General features: G+C 33.9%; 5 protein-coding genes across 6 annotated transcripts; 3 read left to right on the top strand and 2 right to left on the bottom strand.

Annotated features, from left to right (window-relative positions):
- The first annotated feature begins 5 nt into the window (after positions 1-5).
- Positions 6-3,789, top strand: Lft (Limb expression 1 family member lowfat). Its single transcript, XM_071704808.1, has 4 exons — positions 6-1,228; positions 1,720-1,902; positions 1,995-2,341; positions 2,413-3,789. The coding sequence occupies exons 2-4, from the start codon at positions 1,746-1,748 to the stop codon at positions 2,815-2,817; spliced, it is 909 nt and encodes a 302-aa protein (XP_071560909.1). The 5' UTR covers positions 6-1,228; positions 1,720-1,745; the 3' UTR covers positions 2,818-3,789.
- Positions 3,739-5,240, bottom strand: Clpp (Caseinolytic protease proteolytic subunit). 2 transcript variants are annotated; one of them, XM_071704810.1, is made up of 5 exons: positions 5,154-5,240; positions 4,784-4,956; positions 4,548-4,682; positions 4,073-4,463; positions 3,739-3,995 (listed from the first exon to the last, which is right to left on the bottom strand). In XM_071704810.1, the coding sequence occupies exons 2-5, from the start codon at positions 4,817-4,819 to the stop codon at positions 3,850-3,852; spliced, it is 708 nt and encodes a 235-aa protein (XP_071560911.1). In that variant the 5' UTR covers positions 4,820-4,956; positions 5,154-5,240; the 3' UTR covers positions 3,739-3,849. The 2 variants fall into 2 exon arrangements, with proteins under 2 accessions (XP_071560911.1, XP_071560910.1); XM_071704809.1 differs by having other exon boundaries at positions 4,784-5,192.
- A 116-nt stretch (positions 5,241-5,356) lies between these two features.
- On the top strand, positions 5,357-7,994 carry LOC139771770 (telomerase reverse transcriptase-like). The gene is made up of 7 exons (XM_071704802.1): positions 5,357-5,555; positions 5,724-6,372; positions 6,493-6,806; positions 6,921-7,126; positions 7,206-7,444; positions 7,507-7,700; positions 7,816-7,994. The coding sequence occupies exons 1-7, from the start codon at positions 5,515-5,517 to the stop codon at positions 7,952-7,954; spliced, it is 1,782 nt and encodes a 593-aa protein (XP_071560903.1). The 5' UTR covers positions 5,357-5,514; the 3' UTR covers positions 7,955-7,994.
- Positions 7,995-13,177: 5,183 nt separating this feature from the next.
- Positions 13,178-18,000, bottom strand: LOC139771829 (odorant receptor 9a-like). Its single transcript, XM_071704916.1, has 9 exons — positions 17,857-18,000; positions 17,532-17,648; positions 17,164-17,281; positions 16,668-16,920; positions 16,448-16,570; positions 16,117-16,207; positions 15,740-15,876; positions 15,342-15,474; positions 13,178-13,183 (listed from the first exon to the last, which is right to left on the bottom strand). The coding sequence occupies exons 1-9, from the start codon at positions 17,998-18,000 to the stop codon at positions 13,178-13,180; spliced, it is 1,122 nt and encodes a 373-aa protein (XP_071561017.1).
- Positions 18,001-19,090: 1,090 nt separating this feature from the next.
- LOC139771827 (uncharacterized) lies at positions 19,091-26,391 on the top strand. Its single transcript, XM_071704915.1, has 21 exons — positions 19,091-19,170; positions 19,247-19,395; positions 19,552-19,652; positions 19,975-20,051; positions 20,145-20,227; positions 20,303-20,516; positions 20,638-21,036; positions 21,118-21,331; positions 21,419-21,604; positions 21,682-21,830; positions 21,950-22,051; positions 22,281-22,398; positions 22,614-22,746; positions 22,926-23,157; positions 23,403-23,612; positions 23,713-23,824; positions 23,991-24,189; positions 24,468-24,601; positions 24,913-25,062; positions 25,576-25,797; positions 26,163-26,391. Exons 1-21 carry the CDS (start codon positions 19,091-19,093, stop codon positions 26,328-26,330), a joined length of 3,432 nt encoding a protein of 1,143 aa, XP_071561016.1. The 3' UTR covers positions 26,331-26,391.
- The last annotated feature ends 11 nt before the right edge of the window (positions 26,392-26,402 follow it).

The following is a 26,402-nucleotide window of genomic DNA, read 5'->3' as shown; positions in this document are numbered from 1 at the left end:
ATATATATATATATATAGAGTCTAACGCAATGTGCGATATTAATCTACCGTAGAGATACATATCATATGTATCTCTTTGAGATTGTACTGTCATCTTTGTAACCTTTATTATTTATTATTTATGATAGACAATAATTCCGTATTCCGCAAACATTTCTAACAGCCCGCGCGAAAAGATTTTGCCGCCATTTGACGAAAGAAATTACGTGAGATATATATACTATATATTTACGCGAGCGTTACTTCTGTAGAATGTAGAATAACTTACGATAATTCGTTCTGCGTAAACGGGGTTCTGTAGGTTCTGTATAGTAACGCTCGCGTAAACGTAGTAATAATTGAATTTGCACGTTGCGAGATTCAATTGGTGCACTCGTTAGAAATGCTAGACAGCTAAAAGTGGATAATCAGGATTCTTCGTCAAGTAGCGCGTTAACGTTTTAACGTTACTCAATGCAAATACGATTAATGATTAGATTGACTAGTCAATTTACTGTTAATTTATTAACGAACGTTATTTTATTGTCATATATTTCCTCGGAAGATGAATCGTTACTATCGTCAGACGCGCGAGTCACGGTCACGGCCGTCACGGGCGTGTCATCCGCGTCATGCTAGGCCGACTGGGCCGAATGGGCGTCGGGCGATGCGGCATGGTGTGATGGTGCGGCACTGGTGACTGGATCCGTTAGCAAAGAAAATAAATAAGAGAAAACGTTCGGTTGGCATTGGCAAGCCTCGGCGACCATCGGTGACCATCGGCGACAAAGCGGAAAGCGGAAAGCGAACAGCGGACAGCGGACCCCGTGGCCTGTGGACGGGTGACGGGTGACGGGGCGGACGGCGCGGCGGGTGGGACGTGGGACGAGCGGTGGCGGCGGTGGCGCGGGGCGCCCATGCAAGTCGCACGGCCCTGGTTTTCTGGAAATCGTCAGCGGTCCGGGGCCATTAAACGCGTTATATGTGTCTTGCAATTTGATCCCGCGGCGCTCGGTGCGGTGCCCCGATCGGAGAGTAATTTACGCGAATTCCTGGCCATCCGGGTTTCCGTGCGGCCAGACTTCCTGGGTTCCTTCTCACGCCCGTCGCCCGATGCCACCTTCGTCTCTTCGCTCCCGTTGTCGCGCAGCATCCGACACTCGTCGAGTCTGTCGAGTCGAACGTCGACGGTCGACGGTCACCAGGAAGACGGTGTGCGCGCACGCAGCATTGTCTCGTCGATTCTTCGGTGAGTAAACGAGACGCATCGCGTCGCCTGACCCTGATCGGACCTCATCAGCCGTCATCAGCCGTCATCATCCGTCATCATCCGTGATCGACGGCGCGAACGCTGACCTGATCCCGATCCCGATCCCGATCCCGATCGCGATCGCGATCGCGAGTGTCAACGTCACTGTGACAGCGAGTCGTATCTAGTACTTGTCACGAAACCTCCGTATTACCCGAAAAAAAAAAAATCTTGTCGTTTTTCTTAATCGCGAATTCAGATGCAGTTTGATTAGCGTGTACTTTCCATTTGTTATCAATCTTGAGATGATTTTTATACGTTTTATACATTCTTGATACGTATACAACATGTTTTACAATATTCTTTGAGACGTTAAAGAGACTGATGTAATGATATATTTGTATATTATAGAAAGACGTATGAAAATTATGTTTTACTATTTAGTTCGAAAGTTAGAAATAGAACGCTAAAGTGACGCTATATTTTTGCAGAGTAAATAAATGCAAGTTTCTGAGTAATGCAGGGCATGATGCCAGTTAAGACAAAATCACGTGTTCCCGAAAATATGGGGGTCACAGGTGGACTGGTGGATGCCCGTGCTAAGCAAGTTCTAAGAGAGGCTGTAGATGCAGTGGTTAATAGTTTTGCAAAACATAGTCAAGGTTATGGCAGAGGTATATATAACAAAATCTTTCTCAGCTTAATTTTACTAGTTGCTTTCATTTAGACTACTTTTAATTTTCTACATATATTCTTATATACGCAGTAAATGTCGTGGAAGCGTTGCAAGAATTTTGGCAGATGAAACAAGCTAGAGGAACAGAATTGAGAAATGGCGCGTTAGTTATTTATGAATCCGTTCCTGGTGCCAATCCACCTTACGTTTGCTACGTAACGCTTCCTGGAGGATCTTGTTTCGGAAGCTTTCAAAACTGTCCCACAAAGGCGGAAGCACGCAGATCGGCTGCAAAAATTGCGCTAATGAATTCCGTATTTAACGAACATCCATCACGAAAAATTACCGATGACTTCATTGAAAAAGCTGTCGCAGAGGCAAGGGCTAGTTTTGCCAAACCTTCGGCAACGTCAAACGGAGTCGGTAGCCAAGCACAAGTAAATAAAATATGATAAGTTATTTATCACGTTAAATTACAGTAGAGATGCTTATACGCATATGCTTTCAGGGAAGCGGTGACGAGAAAGAAGATCCAAACACAGGTATAGGGGCGTTTCGTTTTATGTTGGAATGCAATCGTGGAAGAACAATGTTGGAATTCCAAGAGCTAATGACAGTCTTTCAACTGCTTCATTGGAATGGTTCTTTAAAAGCCATGAGAGAAAGGCAGTGCAGCAGGCAGGAAGTAGTCGCGCATTATAGTCATCGGGCATTAGACGACGATATGCGTAGCCAAATGGCATTAGACTGGGTTGCTAGAGAACACGAGAGTGGTGGCGGGATCGTGGCAATGGAATTGGCTTTAGCCGAGCGTGAACTTGAAACTGCGCGATTAGCGGGACGAGAACTTAGATTTCCAAAAGAAAAGAAAGATATATTAATGCTCGCACACGCGCAAGTCTGCCCACAGTGAATTTTAATGTGAATGTTACTGAGATAAATAACGCACAAGACTGGTCTTTCGCGAGGGATAAGTTTTGGGGGAAAAAAAGAAACATAGTTTTTTGAGATAGTCTTATAAAGGCCATTTTACTTAATTCTTTCCAAGGCCTAACTTTGTGACACGAAAACTATTCCGTCCTTTTTATAAAGCGTTTCTTTATAGAGCTTTTTTTTATAAAGCATTCCTGGTGATAATAGATCTTAAATGGGATATCTCGATACATAGAAGTATACTAAGTATATATAAATGTTATCACTAAGAATTATAAAGATATACTATGCATAATATAGAACACTCGCATTTTTACATTTCGCACAAATTTACATGTATATGTATATATTTCGGGACGCAAGGCTTTGTCTTCCATTATCTATATTTTGAAGTAAGACTTTTGCTTAATTATCAGAGTACAATTCGGTAAGAGATTAGCTGACGTATATTCAGAGTCGAAAAAAGAAAATTTTAAAAATGTGCATGCGCGCGTGTGATATTCACAATAATAATAATAACTATAAACAGCATTTTTAAGATAAAACTTTAAGATAACGATTATAACAGGGTAGGTATATATAAAAACAATACAATTCATTTTTACGATTTATGAAAATGCTGAGACTCTGTACATTTTTAATAACTTGCATTAGAAGTTATAAACAGAAGCAAAAAATTAATACACGGCAATAGGTTTTTTAGGTGAAAAGGTTTTTTCATATTGCAAGTTACACACTTGCTTTTATCGATATATCACGCTTGTCTGAAGATATACTCTGAAGAAACAGACGATTATCATTCTAATACTCATTCATAATGCTGTTATAAATCAGTATGTTTTATATATGCCAATTTGAAAGTGAACATGTCACTTTCAGTTGAATAGGATGTAGTTTATAATTGTTTTATAAATAGTTTATTATTATTATTAAATAATGATACATCTTTTTATTGCGTTTGTTACAACATGACAATAAAATGGAACCTATATACCCATCCTATCCAGCAGTATTAAGGTTTCGTCGTTACATCGTCTGCTTTCTCTGTTGCTGCTTCTGCAGTTTCTTCTTGCATAGGATGGGCCAATACTTTATCTATAATTCCAAACTTTTTGGCTTGCGTTGGGCTCATAAAATTATCTCTCTCCACACTCTTTGCTGCAATATGATTTTTATGAAATAAAAAAACATTTTACATATGGTAAAGCCTAGAAAAGACATCTCGGCAGGCATACCTATTTCTTCTAAATTCTGCCCGGTATGTTTGACATACAACTCGTTGATTTGTTGTTTCAATTTAAGGATTTCTGTGGCTTGTATCTGAATATCTGTAGCTTGTCCTTGTACTCCTCCTGATGGTTGATGTATCATGATTCTAGCATTTGGTAAAGAATGACGCATGCCTTTGGTTCCAGCTGCTAAAAGTAGACTTGCCATAGAGCACGCTTGCCCTACACACCAAGTAGAGATAGGGGGAAGAACATATTGCATAGTATCGTATATCCCGAGCCCTGCCGTTACACTTCCTCCAGGTGAATTAATATATAAATGAATTGGATTTTTACTGCTTTCGGATTGAAGAAAAAGAAGTTGAGCAATTACAGCGGAAGCTACAACATCTGTGACCTGTTGAATGAAAAGATGATTAAATTTGTCTCAAAATTGTAAATTAAATGTGTAAATATAGTAAGATATATAATTTCATCGTACTGGACCCATGAGACAAATAATCCTCTCTTTCAGAAGACGCGAATAAATGTCATATGCACGCTCACCACGTCCACTTTGTTCCACTACAATAGGAACAAAATTTAAGTATCTGCTGCTCACTTTGTGCCCATAAGCCTATTACAGAAAGAAGGCTTATTTAATTTGTTAATTTTCACGAGATTATTTCAGCAGATTCATTTTCGTTGGAAATATCTATGTACGAACAAAATACTCACGGTGATTTGTAGCAAACCACTTATTCTTTGCAACATCTTCGCAGACTGACAACGCAATAATCGTTTAGAAAGAAATGTTTACTATTTTCTGATAAGAGAATTCACGTAACAGGATATGGTGGCAATCACAATTAAGAGTATTCTCTGAGAGAGAAGACAAACAACTTATTGCGCTATAAAAAATATAAAAAGCTCGGTGTCAAACGTAACCTATATCTCAAACATTTACTAATAAAGTATTAAATAAATTCCGAAAGATATCCTCTCGTCAGGAAACTGTACACGAGTGTAAGAGAAAAGAAATCTTTCATGCTCATTAATTTGCTTCTTCCTGTTACCAAATATAAGATAACTATTATTTATTTCGTACAGATACAAGTTGAGGTTATATTTCACACATTTCTGAACACGCTCCTTTTCTATAAAATTTTCAAATAATCAAATCACAACCCGAGCCGAGAATTGTCCAAGCTCTATGAATCAAATTCCCTAGATTGAAATTCAGGGGTCGACAATAGGACAACTGACAAGAGAGAAACCGACTATGAATACTGGCCATGATGCTTTGTTTTGCATCGCGTCATCCTCAGTGATATGGATATTTCGTGGTTCATGCCGTGTGTCTTTCCTGCGCTTTATTGTCTATTGTCTATTGTCTTTATTTATGCAGGAATGCAGGAAAAGTGGAAAGCTTGGCGCTGAAACGCTTATTGTTAAAGTTTCTAACAGAAATGAATTGCAATTATTACAAACCACCTTTTATGAATAACAGGTTTCTATTATTTTTCTTCTTTTACTATTTTCTTTTTTTGAATATATTATTTCTTTGTTTTTTGCTTACAATTAACATTAATTGGGATTTTTCAAATTTGTACATTATTTTATTTCGATTATTTTCTTTTTGTGTTCAAGTTAATATATCAGTTAATGTCTTTTCTAGAAAAAAATATGCTTCGTATAATGGAAGAAGGACATCTAAAAATGCACTATGTCCAAAGTCAAAAGCTGAGACAAAAGTTACATCTCCTGTCCCACTTGAAACATATAATTCCAAAGTGAAATTGTTTTCATCTAGATGTCGATTAAGGAAGACAAATCGTACCACGGCAAAAATTTCAAAATATCATATTTTAGAGAGCAAGAATACAGGGCGAGATATATGTCGTAGCATTCTAAATACAGATATTGGACTCTGCGGACGTTATAAAAACGTTAATTTAGATAAAGTTATTCCTGCATTGTCACCGATATTGGAATTATTCAAGATCCAGCATAATCAATTTAATTATTTCGATAAGTTGAAACATACAGCAGAAAATGGCCAAAGAAACGGAACTCAAAAATACAAAAATCAAGTTGACACCTGTTTACTGCAATCTTTCTTTAGCTCACTATTGTATAAATATCCAGTTCCTTTAGAATTATTTGGCACAAGGAATCAAAAAGCTATAAAAAGGACAATATATCGTCTTTTAAAGACAGTTCCAGGAAAGATGACGATAAAAAGTGCCTTCAAAAGAACTGTACGACGAACAGAAAATGCCACTGGAGCATTACTAGACTTGCAACCATTATTCAAGAAGCTGGATGTATGTTTATTGAAAGTTGAAGCAAATTATAGATAGTTTGAACAGGACCATTATCATCATTTCTATATATTAATTTGATAATTGAAGTGTCCAATATTGTCCACAATATCTTTTTTCTAGATTTCTAACATTATATGGTTACATTCAATTGATAACAGTATATTACAATGGATAATTATATTGAAGCTATTGCATTGGTTTTTTGCACAGTACGTTATAAAGATCTTACATAAATATGTGGTCTTGAAAGCAATTCAAAAGCAATGGGTTTACATTACAAAAGATAATTGGTGTAAAATGCAAGAAGAGTTTATACGGGAAAAAGAGAATACTCTTGGTCTTGTACCCGAGACGAGATTAAATAAGAGACATAATATCGGGACATATAATTTTATTCCAGGTTCTTCTGGTTTGAGAGCTTTATTTATAACAAAGTACATAAACACACCTATTTAATAAATTATTCCTTCAATACTCTTTTATTTATACTACAAATGAATATAAATACTATTAGTAAAATATATATACCTACATGTACACAATTTTAGGTACGATGTTAAAGAAAAATATGACGATATTGACGTTGTCTTAAGATTTCTGCAACAATTATATGTCACATATTCTAATGAAAATGGCATCCCAAGTGTAGCAAGCTGCAAAAAGGAGATTTCAAATTTTGTATACCCAAGATCTAAGAAACGATTATATTTCGTTTTATGTGACATTCAAGATGCATTTGGCTCGATAATACAACGTATAATTTATTATTCGTCACATTCAACATATTTATCAACAAGTATATCAATTACTTACGTTTTAATATTCTCTTTCAGAAAAATTATATGATATTATCGTAAAGTATTGCGAACAATTAGAAAGGTATCTTGCAGTACGAACTTTTACCCTGTTAAAAACTAAAAGAAGCCAAAGAAAAAAATTCACAGTGCAAATTTTATCTTATAACCTTAGGAAACATATACCCAAAAATACAAAGATTACCAAAGAAAAACCTAAATTAGTTCAAACAAAAAAGTTGATTAATAAAATACGCAAATTAATATTTCGCCAAAAGGTAAAATAAATATACATGAAATTAAAAGGTTAAATTAATATTCAATAATATTATTATTGTAGGTTAAATTGAATGAACGGATATATTCAATAAAACTTGGTGTGCCACAAGGTGCATCAGTATCTCCGATTTTATCCGACATATATTACGAACACATGTCTGAAAAAATATTTTCTGAATATTTAAACGACAGTCTACTATGTAGATATGTAGACGACATACTATATATTACTGAAAATGAACATTATGCAGCAAAGTAATTTTAATAATCTATTTAATAATCTACTTGTATTATTAGACACACAAACGCACATACACACGCATAAAATATGTTATAAAATTTTGTATTATAAATACAATACTTTTTTCAGGTTTCTAGAAACCATTAAAAATGGAATACCTGAATATAATGTAAGATTCAATCCAAATAAAATCAAATCAAATGTAGGAATGATGCCTTACAGACGCACGAATGTAACATTTCTAAAACAAATTCCTATTACATTTTAAAATTGGATCCGAAATAAAATGCTGGAACTGTTATTATTTATTCTACGTGTTATTTATTCTAAACCTTCCCTCAGTCAAAACATAGTGCAATTAATTATTTATTATAGCTTACGTTAATATGTTTTAAATGTTACGCAATAACAGCTTACTAATGAAGTAAATCAATTATTGGACCGACCGCAACATTGTAAAATATGACACCGATGTACGTACAATCTTGAAAAAAAATACATGGTATTAAAATTGCGACATTTGAATAGTTGCATTAATTTTGATAAATTGTCTGTGTAAATGTAATCTCATTCTTCCATAATTTTGTTTCTTCTATAAATCAACTATATATAATACATGTACTAAGGCTGCGTTCCAGAACTACGCTTCGCCGCGCTCGAGCGTCGTTCTATCTTTGTTACTTGCAGAAAGTTGAACAAGGAGAGAGCACGCTCGAATAGCGCTAAGAGCGTGCGGTTCTGGAACGCAGCCTAAATGTAGATATAATCAGAGAGAAGCTTGAGAGCGGTCAATGCGGTCATGCACTTCTCTTTGGAAAAAAACCAAAAAATCGTGAACATTACCTGGAACAGGATTCAGAACAGCCAAATTATGTCCCAATGGCTCTGAGGTTTCTCTCTGGTATAATTGATTGCAAATGCCTTACAAAACATTTGGCATCCCAAAAGTAAATCTTTAAATCTTATGAAATAATGAAATCATCAGAAATATGCGTATGTCTCATTTTTTTAGACGTGTGTAACTTCGTTGAGTAACCGATGAGGTATTATTAAAGATTATGATTAGCATAAGGTAAATTTTCTTGATTATTTAATAAACTTGAAGGTAATTGAGGAATATACTGTGTGACGGAGCAACTGGTGTCCTTGCTTCGCCACGAACTGAAGAGACATTGCCTCCACACGAGAGGGTTCTGAAGGCCTACAGAGCCTCAACGAGATGGCAAGGCGGGGGGGGGGGGGGGGGAAGGGGATAGTAATCGAAACTGTAAAATTGCCAGTATTAAAAATGACTAATTCCAATAGGGCAGATTTCAAACTAACGAGTGCTTGTTGAATCGTCTTTCTATCATTTGCGGTTGCCGAGATATAAGCGTTTAACGAAAATAAAAAATCGCTTAGCGCCCGAATCGTTAAGATTTTGCGCACTTTTTCGCCTTAATAAACGGAAACAAATAGTTGGCAATAATAAAAATGAGCATTTCTAATAGAGTAGAGCACGATCTAAAAAGTGCTTTTCGTATCATCTTTCTGTCTTTTACGATTGCCGAGATATATAAGCGTTTAATGAAAATGATGAACGGCGAGGCGCGCGATTCTCTTGGCCTGCAGCTCGCGCTTTATTGCTTTAATAAACGAAAGTACATAATTGCGAGTAATGCAATTGAGTAATACCAATAGGGCAAAATACGAAGTACAAAGTCTTTTTTTAATCATCTTTCTATCATTTGCGGTTGCCAAGATATAAGCGTTTTATGAAAATAAAAACTCGCTCGGCGCCCGAATTCTTAAGATTTTGCGCGCTTTTTCGTCTTAATAAACGAAAACAAATAGTTGGCAATAATAAAAATGAGCAATTCTAATAGAGTAGAGCACGATCTAAAAAGTGCTTTTTGAATCATCTTTCTATCATTTACGGTTGCCGAGATATAAGCGTTTTATACGAAAGTCAGAAATCATTTTACGCCCGATATTTACGGCACGCGCGCGCTTATCATGTTAAATAAACGGAAGGACGCAATTGTTAGTAATAAAATCGAGATATTCCAATAGTGCAGAGTATAAACTAAAGTGTCCTTTTTGAATCATCTCTATATCTTCGGTGGTTGCCCAGATATTTGCGATAAACGATAGGGAAGACTTTCTCGCGCCAATTAGCCAGCGACACATGGCCTTGACCTACTTTCTAAATTGGCCTTGACCTAGATCGCCGAGTCCGGGAATGCCGGCGCGCGTCGTAAATATTTTGGTGTTTTCGCTAACTGATTTTTAAAGGTTTAACTGATTTAAATTTAAGTATAGCGAGTGGCCCGCTTCCAAAGCAGCGTCGTTTACGTTGTCACAGCTTCCTCCCTCATGTGAGATGTATTATTAATGATATTGCAATCACACTAATCACATTAGAGCTAATTACAATATTTTATGTCGTTTTTGAATGATGTTTATATCTGTGGTGATTGCTGAGATATACCTGTAAGAATTTATTAATCGTTGGCTATACATTATGCAAAAACATTTTATAACTCTTTATCGTTCAATCTTGTTTGAGAGAGCATGCCTCACATTAAAGGACACATAACAATGATAAAATCAACGTATTTCTAGAGATTTATTATAGTCCCGTGTCGTTCGTAGCATTTCGGATCGTCTACCTTCTCGCGAACGAGCGCAAGCGACGGCATTCGTAGCTTCCTTTTTTTCGTTGGCTAACATTATGCAGAGGCATTTTATAACTCTTTATCGTTCAATCTTGTTCGAGAGAGCATGCCTCACATTAAAGGACACATAACAATGATAAAATCAACGTATTTCTAGAGATTTATTAGTCCCGTGTCGTTCGTAGCATTTCGGATCGTCTACCTTCTCGCCGATCGAGCGCAAGCGACGGCATTCGTATAGCTTCCTTTTTTTCGTTGGCTAACATTATGCAGAGGCATTTTATAACTCTTTATCGTTCAATCTTGTTCGAGAGAGCATGCCTCACATTAAAGGACACATAACAATGATAAAATCAACGTATTTCTAGAGATTTATTAGTCCCGTGTCGTTCGTAGCATTTCGGATCGTCTACCTTCTCGCCGATCGAGCGCAAGCGACGGCATTCGTATAGCTTCCTTTTTTTCGTTGGCTAACATTATGCAGAGGCATTTTATAACTCTTTATCGTTCAATCTTGTTCGAGAGAGCATGCCTCACATTAAAGGACACATAACAATGATAAGATAAACGTATATCTTGAGATTTAGTTTCGTGTCGTCCGTCGCATTTATCGGACCGTCTTCCCGCTGAGCGCGAGCGACACGGCATTCGTAGCTTCCTTTTTTTGGTTGGCTAGCATTGTGCAGAGGCATTTTTTAACTCTTTATCGTTCAATCTTGTTCGAGAGAGCATGTGGAAATACAGAATAGAATACTGATGATATATGAACAATACCAAGTGTTCTTTAACCTTTTCGCTATACGACAGCGTCGGCTGAATAGCGATCATGAGTATCACACGACTTGGAGCAACGGAGATGTTCTGTAAGTACTGACATCACAATCTTAATTTGTTGCATTAAAAATATAATTTTTCAAGCATAAAAGTAAAACGAGATTTTGTTTTACATAAGAAGAATATCTATTTAAAATTATATATTATCATTATTTTAAACCTTATATTTAATACACTACAAGCGGAGTTAGTATATCAATTAATACGGCTATATCAGTTATAGCCAGCGCCAGCGTTAGGAGCGAAAAGGTTAATGCAAAGCACGTTATCTTTATAATTAATTCAACGATAAGAAGCTTTAGAATATTTTTGTATAACGTCGATCCATATGAAAGAGGTAAAGCGCTAAACTCCGACTTATACGGACGATTCACAAGACATATTTTTATGTTGATAATGTCAAGTATCCTTTAATGTAAAGTATGCATTCTTCTATTAATTTCAACAGTAAAGAGTTTATAATATTATTTTATAACGTCGAGAAAGACTGAGCTCACCGACAGACGACACGCTGCATGAATCTCGAGAAACGTCTGTAGAAACATCTTTATACTTGTAATATCTTGTATTTGGAAATGGGAACGAGAAGCATGCTCTCTCAAAAAGAAATAGATGATAGAATGTTTTAAAATGCCGTCAAATGGTGATTGACGAGAGAAACAAAGCTCTGAATTCTGTCACCCGATTCTAAACGAGTCTCAGAAAATATACGTTGACACAACTATAATCTCTGCTGTTAATCTCTATTAAATAATTATAAATTTTTCAGCAAAATAATGTAAGTCATTGTAATGTATCTTGCTATTTCGTGGAAACCATTACGTGTATTCCTTCAATTCTCTATGTCATGTTTAGCGTGAGAAATGAGTTGGAGCGTTTTGCGTGCCGCATACGTGTGGAATTACTTGTAATTTAAACCAATATAATTAATAAATATAATTATAATAAAAGAAATTTCATATTTCAATGATAGGTTAAAATTAAACAATTAGATGAATTTGAATGGATTCACGTATCGTAGAGATGCACAAAAGATCATAAAAATGGTTGAAAGTGCATATTAAAATGGGCCGTTAGGTGAAAATAGCGATTCTCGGTGTTGAAAACTCCGTTTAAATCGGCAAAAGTATTAGCATAGCATGTTAAGCAAGGAGGTTGACGGAGGTATTCTAAACGAGGGTGTTGCCTCCCCACATTGCCTCCGCTTAGTCACGCTGCTATTGGTCAGAGCGCGGGAGCCTACTGCCCCTTCTATGCATACCTGCCAGCGCTCTGATTGGCCGTAGGCTGGGCATCCGCGCCGCGCGCCGTTCCGACGGCGATGGGTAATGAGTGGGGGTAGGCGTGCCGCTGTAGAATACCTACTGCAACCTCTTCGCTCATCATGCTTTCCGCGTAACAGAAGCGATTTCTGAGGACTTACAGACGACTTCAAACTCGAGATTCTCGCTTCATTCATAACTTAAAATACTTTTTATAATTTGTATGATCTTTCAATTAGCGTCTTAATGAATACGTAATATGTATATATTTCTCACTATTACTTAATAATTACTTAATATTAACATGAATTGTTTATTAAATTTGTAATGTATTTATTATTAATATTACATTTACTTATCAAGAGACACGGTGTCTTGTGCCAAGTATAGGTATATACATAGCGATATGTGTGTGAATGTATAGATAATTCATGCGCACGCAAGATGTATGAGGAACGAATAACGCAAGATGTATGAGCAATGAGACGATAACAAATTGAAATTGACTGTAATGTATATGTTCTCTTCGATAAAATATATCTTTAAATTTTTAGTAAACAGTTTCTATTAATTAATAAACACAAATAAAATATTGCAGGTACTATTTTATAAGTAAAAGAGAACTTTCGTATGTCGTTAATTTTATTTAATCGGACAATTGCGGACAATTGCGTTCTCGTTGATTTGAAATAAGTAAATAACGATCGATAATCACTAATATCCCAGTAGTGATTATCATCAGATCTGTGTCAAAACACATTAGAAATTAATAGTGCAATGTTTATTTCAATTAACAGTATATGCTTCTCGAAGTTTAAAAATAAAAGTTTTGGAACGATATTAAAAAAGAAAATCGACAGACAAGATAAAGTTTTCTGATTGGCGTACAAATATAAATAATTCTTTAAAAATGACGTTATGTTAACATTCTTATGTGCCGTTTAATATATCGCATATTCTCGCGAACGAGATTGAACGATAAAGAGTTATATAAAATGCTTTTGCATGATGCATATAGCCGCAACGATTAATAAATTCTTATATATCTCAGCAACCACCACAGATATAAACATCATTCAAAAACGACATAAAATATTGTAATTAGCGCTAATGTGATTGCAATATCATTATAATAGTACATCTTTATTAGGGAGAAAGCTGTGACAGCGTAAACGACGCTGCTTTGGAAGCAGGCCACTCGCTATACTTAAAATCAGTTACTTAAACCTTTAAAAATCAGTTAGCGAAATCTGCACCAAAATATTTATGATAGACGTTGCCGTGCACGCCCGCGCCGCGCCGGCATTCCCGGACTCGGCGATCTAGGTCAAGGCCAATTTAGAAAGTAGGTCAATCAATACAGCTCGTGACGAAACTGTCCCGCCGCCCGCCGCCCGCCGCCCGCCGCTCGAGTAGGTCAAGGACATGTGTCGCTGGCTAATTGGCGCGAGAAAGTCTTCCCTATCGTTTATCGCAAATATCTGGGCAACCACCGAAGATATAGAGATGATTCAAAAAGGACACTTTAGTTTATACTCTGCACTATTGGAATATCTCGATTTTATTACTAACAGTTGCGTCCTTCCGTTTATTTAACATGATAAAGCGCGCGCCTGCCGTAAATATCGGGCGTAAAATGATTTCTGACTTTCGTAAAACGCTTATATCTCGGCAACCGTAAATGATAGAAAGATGATTCAAAAAGCACTTTTTAGATCGTGCTCTACTCTATTAGAATTGCTCATTTTTATTATTGCCAACTATTTGTTTTCGTTTATTAAGACGAAAAAGCGCGCAAAATCTTAACGATTCGGGCGCCGAGCGATTTTTTATTTTCGTTAAACGCTTATTATATCTCGGCAACCGCAAATGATAGACAGACGATTCAACAAGCACTCGTTAGTTTGAAATCTGCCCTATTGGAATTAGTCATTTTTAATACTGGCAATTTTCGATTACTAACAATAAAATAAGACGAGAAAGCGCGCGAGATCTTAACGAAACGCGTGCGCCGAGCGACTTTTCATTTTCATTACACACTTACGGTATATAATCTCTCGGCAATCATACATGATAGAAAAATGATAGAAAAACACTACAAAATGGTTTTAGCCTTTTTTCTCGTTTTGAATGTTTTCTTTAAGCTGATTTCATGATTTTTTTGTTGAGTATTTTTGTTGCACGCCGACTCCGGAACTATATCAATATCCGAATCATTTTTTGCTAAAATTATATGGAATAAATATGTTCTCGTCAAGATATAAGGTAAATTTATATTATTTGTTCACTGTCGTCAAAATCGCCAATGTGCCACTTAATATTGTCAATTTATATATGGTATATAATAGTGTCTGTGGCGGTCAGCTGTCCACCACGAGCGCGCGACGCACGGTACGCACGCAACGTGGGCAGTATGACGGGAAGCTCGCGGCGCGGGGCGCGGGCGGTATCACGGTATCGATCGATGAGAGAGTTCGGCGATGCGCCGCGTGCGCGCCGAACTCTCTCACTCTCTCATCGATCGATACCGTGCTACCGCCCGCGCCCGCGCCCGCGCCCCGCGCCGCGCGCTTCCCGTCATACTGCCCGCGTTGCGTGCGTACCGTGCGTCGCGCGCTCGTGGTGGACAGCTGACCGCCACAGTGTCAATAGTGAAACTATATGCTTTTTATCGTTACGATTAATTTAACGACAGTCGCCAAAGTAGCCAATTGAAACACACACACACACACACACACACACACACACACACACACACACACACACACACACACACACACATATAAACACACACACACACACACACACACACACACACACACACACACACACACACACACACACACACATATGTATTACATATTTATATATAATATGCATAGCACTGTATAACATGACTTACCGCAGAGAAGGTATCCATGGATATAACAAACATTTTTCCTGCTGTTAATACACAAGGTTCTTGCGTTTTCATTAACATAAATATTAAGATTTTTCTTGTTCGAGATGAAGTTTGATACCATGCTACGTTCATTCTGCAAGCAAAAAATACAATGACTTTTATATTATAATTTATATTTGAGATAATTCTCAGAGCATATGTAAAATTTATTTTGTTTGAAAATAAGCAAGAATAAATTTTTGTAAACTCATCGATTCGCTGTATTTTTACAAAATGTATTCTCTGCTCTAAATTGTTTCTTATATATTATATAATGAATATTTTAGATATATGCTCCACGAGATCACATTAAAGATTTTCTTATAATCTCTCTCTAATACCAAAATGTTTGTACGTACAAACTGGTGTGAATATATGTGCTATGGTCGATTAGACGTTGCGCTTGAAAACTCTCGAAAAATAGATGTACTAACAATGCACATGAAAATGTTATTTGTCTTAAAAACTCTTCGGGGTTATCCACATTTGTGACTGCCTAAGAACATTTAACATTGTAATTACAAAGGAATAAGTAATATTTTAATTTTAAATCCATTTTTAATTAATATTACTAAATTATTCATTAGCATACTTATATTTTTTACTAATCTTTGAATTACATAGATGTTGAAGCAATTAATCAGTTTTTCCATATTAATAAATTCATTCAACGCTATTGGACGAAATTGAACATTATCATATATAATTATAATTAAGATGAATGAAGCTAACATACCGTAACACCCGTCATACTTATGATAAGCATATTGAAACCCGCTATTATAAGGAACATTTGACTGAACACTGCTTCAATGAGACTGGCAAATCTTCATGCACAAATTAAAAACATAATACTTTTTTAGATAGAATATGTCTTACTGTAGGAATACATGTACAATTAATATGTATGCGTGCTATAAATATATATGTTGTTTAAGTATGTTAATGTAATTATAAATTTAACAATAACATATATGGATATGTGTAACAGTAAAATTGATTACACAATATAGCTATAATATATGTATATATAAGCAGTATATAAGCTGCATCCTGTATTACAGTACCTTAGAGCTCTCTTGTGTGCATGAATGCTGCTTACAATATTTTCGTACGGTTTATCGTCTTTTATAAATGGATTAAAATTTATTTCTAGATTATCTTCTTTTACTAAATTTTCCAGTTGTTGCCTGATGCAATTGAGGCACAATAAGTTTCAAAATTATTTATTAATACAAATTTCAAACCGAAAATGAACAAAGTAAGACTATTTTATGAGAGTCTTACCCGATAATCATAAATAGTCCGCAAACATGCTGCACTACTATTACATACATTGTATCTGCCGCGATGGCTATGCTTACACAAATGACGGCTGTAACGTATCCATGAATTAAGATTGGAAAGTAATATTTCTCCATATCGATATAGTACTCAACTTGGTGTAACAATGGTCGAGTTGTATCATTTGAAGAAGAACCCAGTAACAATGGTTGCAATGGTACTAACATAAAGAACACCAGCGCGGAATAAAAAGCGCCTAAATAGATTCATATATATTCTTAATCATTTTGTAGTCTTTATTATCTTTAATTTTTGTTCTAACTACAAAATGAATTTAATTTGTATTTTGAATTTTTACTATAGGAAATAAGAGATTCCGTAATAAAAAGGGGCATGTTATTACAATCACTAATAGAAAATAATTTTGTCAGGAACTTAAGAAGAGATAGTCTTTCGCAGAACTTTTTCTTCATTGCACATACAATCATATTATGCTTACTCGCGTATATGATCGTAAACGTTCGTCCATTTTGCGCATAATTATTAAGAATCTTGATGTATGGAGATGTCATTAATAATTGCCAATCGTATTGTATTTGATCGAAAAGTGCCCTGATCTGTAATTAAATTTTATTACAATTTTGCCAAATTTTTTATTTTTATTATGGCTAAAAAATTGCAATATATAATTGCTCAAATAATAATAACAATAATAACAATAATAACAACAACTGTCAAAGTAACAACACAGTTGTTCTTTCTCGCATATTTAAATTAATATATAAATTTTAGACATGCCCCGCGATAAGCGGGTGTGTATGTTACAAATATTTTAAAATTTAGATATATCACAATGTGTTTACATACCTCTGTTGTTTTTAATATGCAAGTGATTAATTTTACTCCACATCCTATATCGACTACTAATGGTGAAAGAGAATCGATAAACACATCGACGTTGTCAATAGAGAGTAAACCACATATCTATGCTTAAACCATGAAGTTATAAGTATGAAGCAATAAAGCATACAGCATTTAAATATTATTTATATGTATAAATGTAAAATAATAGAATATAAAACAAATGTAGTTATTGAAAAAATAACTTTCTTTTCTATAAAAAAAGGATTAATAAAATTCTCTTCATCAACGAACAATTAAGTCTGCGATACTCAAATATGCGTCGTCATACCTTGGCGATAAATTGCGTGCCAGCTAAAGACACTATAATGATAATAATAGCGTTGCTACTTCTATTCGTTTGATACGGCCATTGTCCGACACACGACAGAAGGACTTTATTGATCCTGTAATTCCGTCCATCGAAGAACTGCATTTCACACTTATCAATAGAACTGTAGAAGAACAATATGTTCAGAGAGAACTGCAGGGAACTTTCAACGTTTCATCCATTTGCACCATTGCCTTTAATAATTCTCTCTGTAAGCGTTCTGTCGGCACCGTCACAAAATTATTTTAATTGCTCGCTTATAGCCGTAGTTAATGGCCGTAGTTAATGTCGAACATAAGCTTAATAAGAGGCTGTGCCTCTTGAGCCTATAAGGTTTTATGTACTTTGAGATACTTTCCATTGTTCCACGTGAGTGTCCAACATTTCCGTACGTATAACAGAATATTATATCTTTCTCTTATCTATTAGTTACAAGATACTTATTCTTAAAATAGTGTTTCTCTGCAACGATTTTTTTCTGTTACTTAAGTAATACTAATAACAACAATTCCATGTTTTTTTTTCATGTTCTCGAAACTGCTTTCTTCATCTTTTTCAAATGTCTTAATTTATTTAAAAAGTAAACTTAATAAAACTAAAATTTAAGATGTTTTGTGTTGCGCGTACACATGTGGAAAGTTTATATTAGATATATGGTATAAATATTAATAATATTTTTATTCTTACGAAAGATATTAAATGGTATAACATTCTTATAATATAAAAGCATGAAAATTTTATTATGCGTATACATATTATGTATATTTATTATTACAATCGAATTGTGCAGTTTAAAAATTTAGTAATTTTCGAAACGGAATGGGATGTTCTCTTGTCATCTCGTTCATCTGTTAGCTGTTACGTATCTAAGGCCTTTCTAGACACGCGCACTTTTGCAAATGTCTCGTTCATTTTAAATGTCACAGCATTCATTTATATAGCATATATATTTTTATTATTTTTTATTTCACGTGACAGGGACGAAAAGGAAGTGTTTCGTCGTTATTATGTGAATTCCGCGAGTTATATTTTGAACGTGACACATATCATGCGAAGAAGCTTCGTACGTTATGATGTGAGTATAGTGCAAACAATTAATACATATATTAATCATGAGTGATTTTGAATCTTGTCTACGCGAAAATATTGCATATCTTATATCTATACATATATAATTTAATATATTTAATCGAATATGCAGAGGCAGTTTGATACTTGTACAACCGCCGAAGACGATTCGTATTTTTCATCGGATCTTGATCTACCGAATCCAAAGTAATGTTTGCTCTAATCTTAATCTATTTATATATCTTAAAAAAGCTGTGTAATCACTGATCTTGTATCTTCCAAGAGTGACACAATCTTGTCGAAAATTGCGACTTACTTGTCGAGCATCTAGAAACGAGAACGATCAACTAGACTTTCTCAAATTGCCGTCAAAATCATTACATTGCTGTCAAGATCCAGTTGTTAATAGACAAGTCGTTGAAGCAAAATTATGTAAGTGATGTAAGTGTTAATAAAGTTCAAATATACGAGTTTCAAATATTTGATAAGAGAGTCCATATATTACTTGACAAAAGCGTTTTATGTAAAATTTTTGTTTGTCATTATATATTTTGTACACACATATTATTTTGTGGAGACACATTTTAGTTACCAGAGAAGTTGACCAGGTTGCCGCGTCGCGACATATCTCAAATATTGAATCTTCTGCTTCAAATATCTGTCAGAAAAAGTATGAAGTAAGATATGAGGTATATATAATATTAAGTAATTGTATATTTAGAATACTTTGAATTGAACCCTTTTGTATCAAAAGTATGTTAATATTTGGCACGTTGTGTGTCATTCGCATTGCAGTCATTACTTAATAATGTCTCATTTTAATCATCTGGAATAAAATATACTTTTTAACGATTAACGATTTAAATTTATAAAAGTTTAACGTTTCTCATCTTATAAAGAAATCCTTATAAAGAATCAGCATAAATTTTTTCTAGGATACTAATTAATATGCAAAAATGCATTTAAAGATATACTATTGTACTATATGTGTTTTGATGGACTGTTTCTTAGCCACAAGGGGTAACTTTCGAAGAAAAACATTCGAGCAATGGTGAAAAGTTTGAACGTAAACTCAATGGGAAAATTTGGTAATTATTTTAAAAATTAATCTAAACATACATTCTTACTCCTAGCCGCTTTAAAGTTTTGAGGCGCAAGTTGTTTTTATTATCTTGGTTAAAGCGCCTAATGCATTGCGCTGATAGCAGGAATCAAAGCAGTACACCACGGATCGTAAGGGCCATTCGACAAAACAGCAAGAAACGTGAGTTAATTGCTAAAGCTAGAATTTTTAGAAATTAATTTAGATTATGTTAATATTATTATATTAATTTTTTAGTCGATCCAAAAGCAATTCGATCGGTAACGTCCTATCAACCACGCACAGGCAACAGTAAAAGCAGCGTTGTCGTACTTTATCACGGTAGTTTCAATATACCTCCATCATCCTCTTCGAAGGCTCTTGTGCTTTCGAAACTTTCGAAATCCGATCAGACAGTACAAACATCGCAAATATCGCGATCGGAAGTTACAAGTCCTGCATCACCTGATAAGTAAGTGAATGAGTAACTGATATCGATGCAGCGAAAACAATTTTAAGAGATTATTCCGTTAAAAAAGGCAATATATTTGACCGGTTTAAGTTATTTTTACACGGAAAATATGTTTAAAAAGGGCAAAAATCATAGAAACTCCGGAAACTCTGTCTCCGAGATATCCACTACGTCGACGAAAAACTTGCAAAAGATATCGCCATACATCAAGACAACAGCCTTCTCTGAATGTAAACATTTATCACGCGAATCGAGTAGAGCGATTTGTATCGCCGTTACAACACCAGTGGACTCCACTTGAAAAGCAAATAGGAATAAATTCCAAGTATAAGAATCTGGAGTTCACAAACAAGCTTCCCAAAGATTCTGTCAGGCCGCAATCGAGAACAATTACTTGTCATATCAACGAACACGCAACGAATCAAAGATCGCATAAATGTATCAAAGAAGAAAAAACTTGGGAGAAACGATGCTCACTCGTTGACGCCGCCGCTTCAAAACCTATGGACCATCGTCCAGAGTAAATAATTTGGGGAATATATTGGGTATATAACAGAATCAGAGGTAATACATAGAAGCGATATGTAATATAACTTTGCAGGAAAGTGGAGACGAAATACACAAAAAAGCAAAAGCAATCATCACCTTGCTTGAATCTGGGTTTGCCGATACAGCAGCAGATACAAACTCATCCCAAAGAAACGAGCGTTATCCCAAAGAAATCAGCATTCGTCGTGAATGGGATTGGCGAGACGAGTCGTGTGTTTCCCTTCCAAGCTACGCCTAGTGGTAATCTCAAGATCATTCCGAATCAGGTAAGAAAGATCTCGTTTCAGCAGATGCTATAATGAAATCTTTTCAGAAATGTCGGTCTCGAAGCAGACATAGCATAGTCGTTTTAGGTTGTATTCGAGTCGAACAAGTTCAGCGTTTTAGTTGCTGATCCGCGACATACAAAGGTCAACGTCAAGGCCGAGCTTAATCGACCAGGTGTTAACATTGGCACATCCGTTTCTGACTCTTCGAATCGAACAAGATATATCGATCTCCCGCCTGGCATTACGCCGTCGACGATCGATCAGTTGCAGGTGAAACTCAAGGTCTTTTTATAGTTTTCTAATTTTGATATCGTCTAAATGTTATTTGGTCTGTGCAACACACACAGGCACAGAAAAAGTTACCATATATCGAAGGAAGCTATAGATCACGAACGCAACCAAGTACAAAGTTTTATTCATCAGAAATGGAACAAAACCATTCGGTACAATCGACATCCCATCAACTTCCTCCAATGAACGAAGTACCACTCGCCTCGTTAGTTCTTTTAAATTTAAATTTTACAATCGTAAAATTTAAGGACACATTTATATGTCATAATTTTAAGTGATATTCATCTCCTTATTCTAATCTTGGTTATTTTCTGTCTTAAACAGGTTGGGATTTACAAATGAGCAACCGATCAATTGGAATAATATAATTCTTCCTGAAAAGACTGACTTGTATCAGGAATTAGCTAGACGTATCATAAATTATAAGTAAGAAAAGAGAGAGAATCTTAAATAATATATATATATATATATTAGGCTCTTTGTTTATCACTTTGCAAGTGTCTTTTAACTAAATATCTTTTAACTAAATAACTTTTATGTTATTTAGTAAGGAATAATTTAAGTTGTATAATATTTTGCTATGCTTTATGAGCAACAGTTTATTATAAATTAAATTATATTAAAGGGTAAGCATTTCTTTATTTATTCTACCAAGGAATGCTGACTGTGTCGTTCGAATTGATCATGATGAGTTTCATTGCCACCTCCTTGTTCTGCAAAGTTACAGTATATTTTTCGACGAGAAAAATCGCAAGGATATCGACTTGTCCGGCGTAAGATTTTATCTAAGTTGTAATACTTGATTAAATTTTAGGTAAAATAAATAATTTTAGAAAACATTTTTGAAATTTGAAAAAAATATGGCTATCTTAAACTTTGAAAATTTTTGTGTAAAAGCATTCTTATGAATAGCTTTATAATAAAATAAGATATAATACAATTAAGTTGAAATTCTAAAAATGCGATTTATTACATGCACAAAATGTAGAGCAGCGTGACTTCCAAGGCTTTCTCTATTATTTATGACTGGATGATAAGTCCAATTAATGAAAGTTACCAGCTGTTACGAAGAGATAATATATTAGAAATTTTTATGGCTGCACAGTATCTGGGTATCAAAGGTGCTATATTTTATTTTATATCTCAAATTTTTATTTTAAAATAGAATAAATTTTTGCTTTTTACATAGAAATAAAAGATTTAATATAAGATAAACATTCAAATGAAATATATAAAAAAATGTAATAAAATTTTTCACGGATTCCTTATTAAAAACATATACATTGCATATCACGTAAAGAATTAGAAGAGCAATGCTGGGCATTCATTGACAATGACGAGCTCTTTTCCGAAGATACTGCTTTTCTATTATACTTGGAAGCAAAGAAGATCGGAAATACTGCGGTAATGGAACTGATGGTGCCGAGAATAATGAAATTTTTCTTGATGCTCGTTAGCACAAAGGATTTTTTGGAATTGTCAACAGACGAATTGTGCTTACTGTTGAAATCTAATTATATTTGCGTCAATAGGTATTATAGTCATATTTTTTTCGTTGAACTTCGAATACATTTTATGCATAAGAAAATTTTATAGAGAATTATACAGTTCAGTTATATTTAAATTAAAATGTCGATATCTATACTTGAAATTTTATTTATTAATGAGAAATTGTTTGTTTAAAACCTTGCTTAATAAATAATGTAATGATAAGTAATACAACGTATGATAATAAATAATATAATATTAAGTATATATATCTTTTTTCGTCTCACAGTGAAATGGAAGTTCTAATGTCTGCCGTAAGATGGTTAATGCACGATTGGAATGAAAGAAAGCAATACATGTTAGAAGTGCTGAAATGTGTTAGATTTGGACTTATAGCTCCGTGGCAATTAGTAGATGTCAAAAGAAATCCTGAAAATCCAGAATTTATGGAATTGATGTCTTACCCTGAAATACAAAAAATGGTGGATGATGGTCTCGCGTACGAATTCTATTTACAATTTAAAAAGCTTTAAATTAATCCAAGTATGAATTAGGAAATTAGAATACAAGCAAGCCATAATTAATATAAAAATTTATAGGTTTGTTATTATAAAATATTGGTACGGTAATCAAACTGAAGATTACTACCACTGGATAGATTTGCTCGGACTTAGCGAACCGACTAATCGCAACTGGGCAGGAGAAGACAAAGTAATTCAAGCTACATTAATTCAAGCACCTACATCTTTTATTTAATATGTGATACGTTATTTTTCACACAACAATTGTTACAAACTTTATTTAAAATAACAAAAAATGTAAAATTTGTACAATTCGCAATCTATTATTTGCATAATATACATATTTCTTGTTTCAGAACTATGTTACGTATCGTGAATTTCTGTTATATCTCGAAGAGTATCAAAAAACAAACATCTCGGAGATAAAAGCAAGAAAGATTCAAACAAAACCCACACCTCCTAATTCTCCTCCTAAAGATAGCTCACTATTATCTCTAGAGAGAACACATGCGAATTGCAATAAAAATCACTGTTGCACAGATTCACATCTTTTAGGTATAGAAATTAATGCAAAAATATTAACATTATAAAGGTCATATATTAAGTAAGTGTCTAATAATTTAATACTATACAATTTGTAATTGATAACGATAAATAAATTTTGCAGTGTTGCAGAATTTTTTATGTCTTTATAAATTCTCGGGAAAAATTCTTTCTTTCTTTAAAAAATTTGACAATTTAGCAATTTAGATTATGATACTATTTGATACTATTTGATACTATTTGATACTTGTATTGAGGTATATTTATTCTATGTTTATGCTTATTTTTAGAGCAATACACAATGCAAACTAGAGAACCAAAAAAATATGTATCAAAAAACGCAACTTCATCGAGCATGGTCATGTCACCTGAAATGTTAACTGATTGTCTTAGTAATATGGGTAGAAATAATAATATAAGAGCGGTGAGTAAGTTTTAATACGACAGTTTAATTTTAAGTTATAAAGACAAAGAGAATTTTATCATAAATAAAGACATTTGTCAACTTTATTTTTACATTATTCCTTTTATCATATATATTACGCTGTATTGTTTTACATATAAACTGATTTTGATAATTACGAGTACTGATTGTAATTTTGCAAATTAATTTATATATAATAAGATTATTTAACAGATATTTTTATATGAAATTAAGGATTCATTAATAATTATAGTAATTTATAATTAAATATTTTTATCCACATTAGGATAATGCTATGTTTTTATTCGTAGAACAAAGCACAGTTCGAGGGAAATAGAAACAATAAATATATTGTTCATGATACAAAATATTGCGAGTCAGGTGAATTACCACGAAAATCTTTGGACTTTCTGAAGAATGCGAAATGTATGTACGAACATCATCAGCGTGAGGTCCCGATGGTATAAATTTTTTTAGACCTTACAAAAATATAAGAAATACTTATATACAAATTAAGAAATAATGAAAGAAAAATGTGAGAAATTAAAAAAAGAAAGAATTTGAATACATATATTATATTATTTTTTATTTCAAAACTTTAAAAGGCAATGATATACGCTAAATATATATCGAAAGTGCATTGAATGCGATATATCTAGTATTTGAGGATTAATTCAAAGGTTTAGGTTTTATATATTTCTATTCTTTCATTATATCCAATATTTTACATGTCGCGTGTAACAAAAATGGAGTCATGGAGATGAATTTAAATGCATATTACATATCTTTTTGATGTATATAATATGCAGAGAAATATATAGAAAAATACGAAAGAAGATATTATATATCATCAATTGTTGTAAATGTATGAGTAAATGTGCAAATGAGCAAAATGACTCTATTATTGTACATATATCTATCCAAGTTATGTATTGCATGTATACCTATATGTATAATTATGTGACTATATATAGGTTACTGATAAATCGACGTATGAAGGCCGACAAGAAAGGAATGTTTCTAACCGCAAATACTGGGAACAAAATGTTATATTTCCCATAAAGGAACAACAAAAAGTTATAAACAAATCAAGATGTACGAAAGATCATTCTGATTCAGCCAAATCTGAAGAAGAAGCAGCCACTATGATACAAGCTACGTACAGAGGATATAAAGTCAGAAGAAAATTTGATGAAGTTAGTAGAATATTAAACAATCATGGTTTGCATATGCATTGAAAATAGAAAGAAAAAGAGTTTCTTTAGTTATTTATTTTCAGATATTTATTTTCTAAAATAAGAATAAGAATAAATGTTCTAGATTTAAGATAGCGAAAGCGATAACATTTGATTAAACTATGCGATTAAAGTTTGAACGAATGATATAATTCTAAAAAGAATATACAAATAATTTACATAAATTTTTTAGAGATAATTGTCTCTTCATTTTTTTTCTTTTTTCTTCTTAAATTTTATTGAAATATTGCTATCATAAAAATAAAAGTTTAAAATATACATGTGATGTAATTACTATAATAATAGGTGATTATTTTATATCATAGATTAAGAAATCGTCCTTAGAAGGAAAACAGAATGCTCAAAAAGTGGCTGAGCTGTTATCTATGTCGACGAGTCAATGCGGATGGTCACTTCAGAAATCATTAAATCCAGTCAAATCCAACAATATTGCGAATCATATGAAGTATGAAAACACGTTACATTATATCTAAAGAAAATTGTAAATTAGTTGTGTGATGTAACAAAAATGTTTAGTAATAAATATATATACAGAAATAACTTTT

Source organism: Temnothorax nylanderi, unplaced genomic scaffold (assembly GCF_030848795.1).
Source record: "Temnothorax nylanderi isolate EJ_2023f unplaced genomic scaffold, tnyl_v1.0 TNYL_tig0044_pilon, whole genome shotgun sequence".
In the NCBI taxonomy this organism is placed as follows: domain Eukaryota; kingdom Metazoa; phylum Arthropoda; class Insecta; order Hymenoptera; family Formicidae; genus Temnothorax; species Temnothorax nylanderi.
The sequence above is the reverse complement of the archived record's forward strand: the minus strand, read 5'-3'. Positions and strand labels throughout refer to the sequence as shown.

Excerpts from the sequence above, each read along its gene's own strand:
- Lft (XM_071704808.1), top strand. The coding sequence starts at position 1,746 with ATGCAGGGCATGATGCCAGTTAAGACAAAATCACGTGTTCCCGAAAAT. Across the intron at positions 1,903-1,994 it reads TAGTCAAGGTTATGGCAGAG|TAAATGTCGTGGAAGCGTTG; the intron begins GTATATATAACA and ends TTATATACGCAG. Across the intron at positions 2,342-2,412 it reads GAGTCGGTAGCCAAGCACAA|GGAAGCGGTGACGAGAAAGA; the intron begins GTAAATAAAATA and ends ATATGCTTTCAG.
- Clpp (XM_071704810.1), bottom strand. The coding sequence starts at position 4,819 with ATGTTGCAAAGAATAAGTGGTTTGCTACAAATCACC. Across the intron at positions 4,464-4,547 it reads TTATTTGTCTCATGGGTCCA|GTCACAGATGTTGTAGCTTC; the intron begins GTACGATGAAAT and ends TTCATTCAACAG. Across the intron at positions 3,996-4,072 it reads GCAGAATTTAGAAGAAATAG|CAAAGAGTGTGGAGAGAGAT; the intron begins GTATGCCTGCCG and ends ATCATATTGCAG.
- LOC139771770 (XM_071704802.1), top strand. The coding sequence starts at position 5,515 with ATGAATTGCAATTATTACAAACCACCTTTTATGAATAACAG. Across the intron at positions 6,373-6,492 it reads CATTATTCAAGAAGCTGGAT|ATTTCTAACATTATATGGTT; the intron begins GTATGTTTATTG and ends TCTTTTTTCTAG. Across the intron at positions 7,701-7,815 it reads AATGAACATTATGCAGCAAA|GTTTCTAGAAACCATTAAAA; the intron begins GTAATTTTAATA and ends TACTTTTTTCAG.
- LOC139771829 (XM_071704916.1), bottom strand. The coding sequence starts at position 18,000 with ATGCAGTTCTTCGATGGACGGAATTACAGGATCAATAAAGTCCTTCTG. Across the intron at positions 17,649-17,856 it reads GCACGCAATTTATCGCCAAG|ATATGTGGTTTACTCTCTAT; the intron begins GTATGACGACGC and ends GTTTAAGCATAG. Across the intron at positions 16,208-16,447 it reads GCACACAAGAGAGCTCTAAG|ATTTGCCAGTCTCATTGAAG; the intron begins GTACTGTAATAC and ends TTGTGCATGAAG.
- LOC139771827 (XM_071704915.1), top strand. The coding sequence starts at position 19,091 with ATGCAGAGGCAGTTTGATACTTGTACAACCGCCGAAGACGATTCGTAT. Across the intron at positions 20,052-20,144 it reads AAACTCAATGGGAAAATTTG|GCGCCTAATGCATTGCGCTG; the intron begins GTAATTATTTTA and ends ATCTTGGTTAAA. Across the intron at positions 24,602-24,912 it reads GAAATAATAATATAAGAGCG|AACAAAGCACAGTTCGAGGG; the intron begins GTGAGTAAGTTT and ends TTTTATTCGTAG.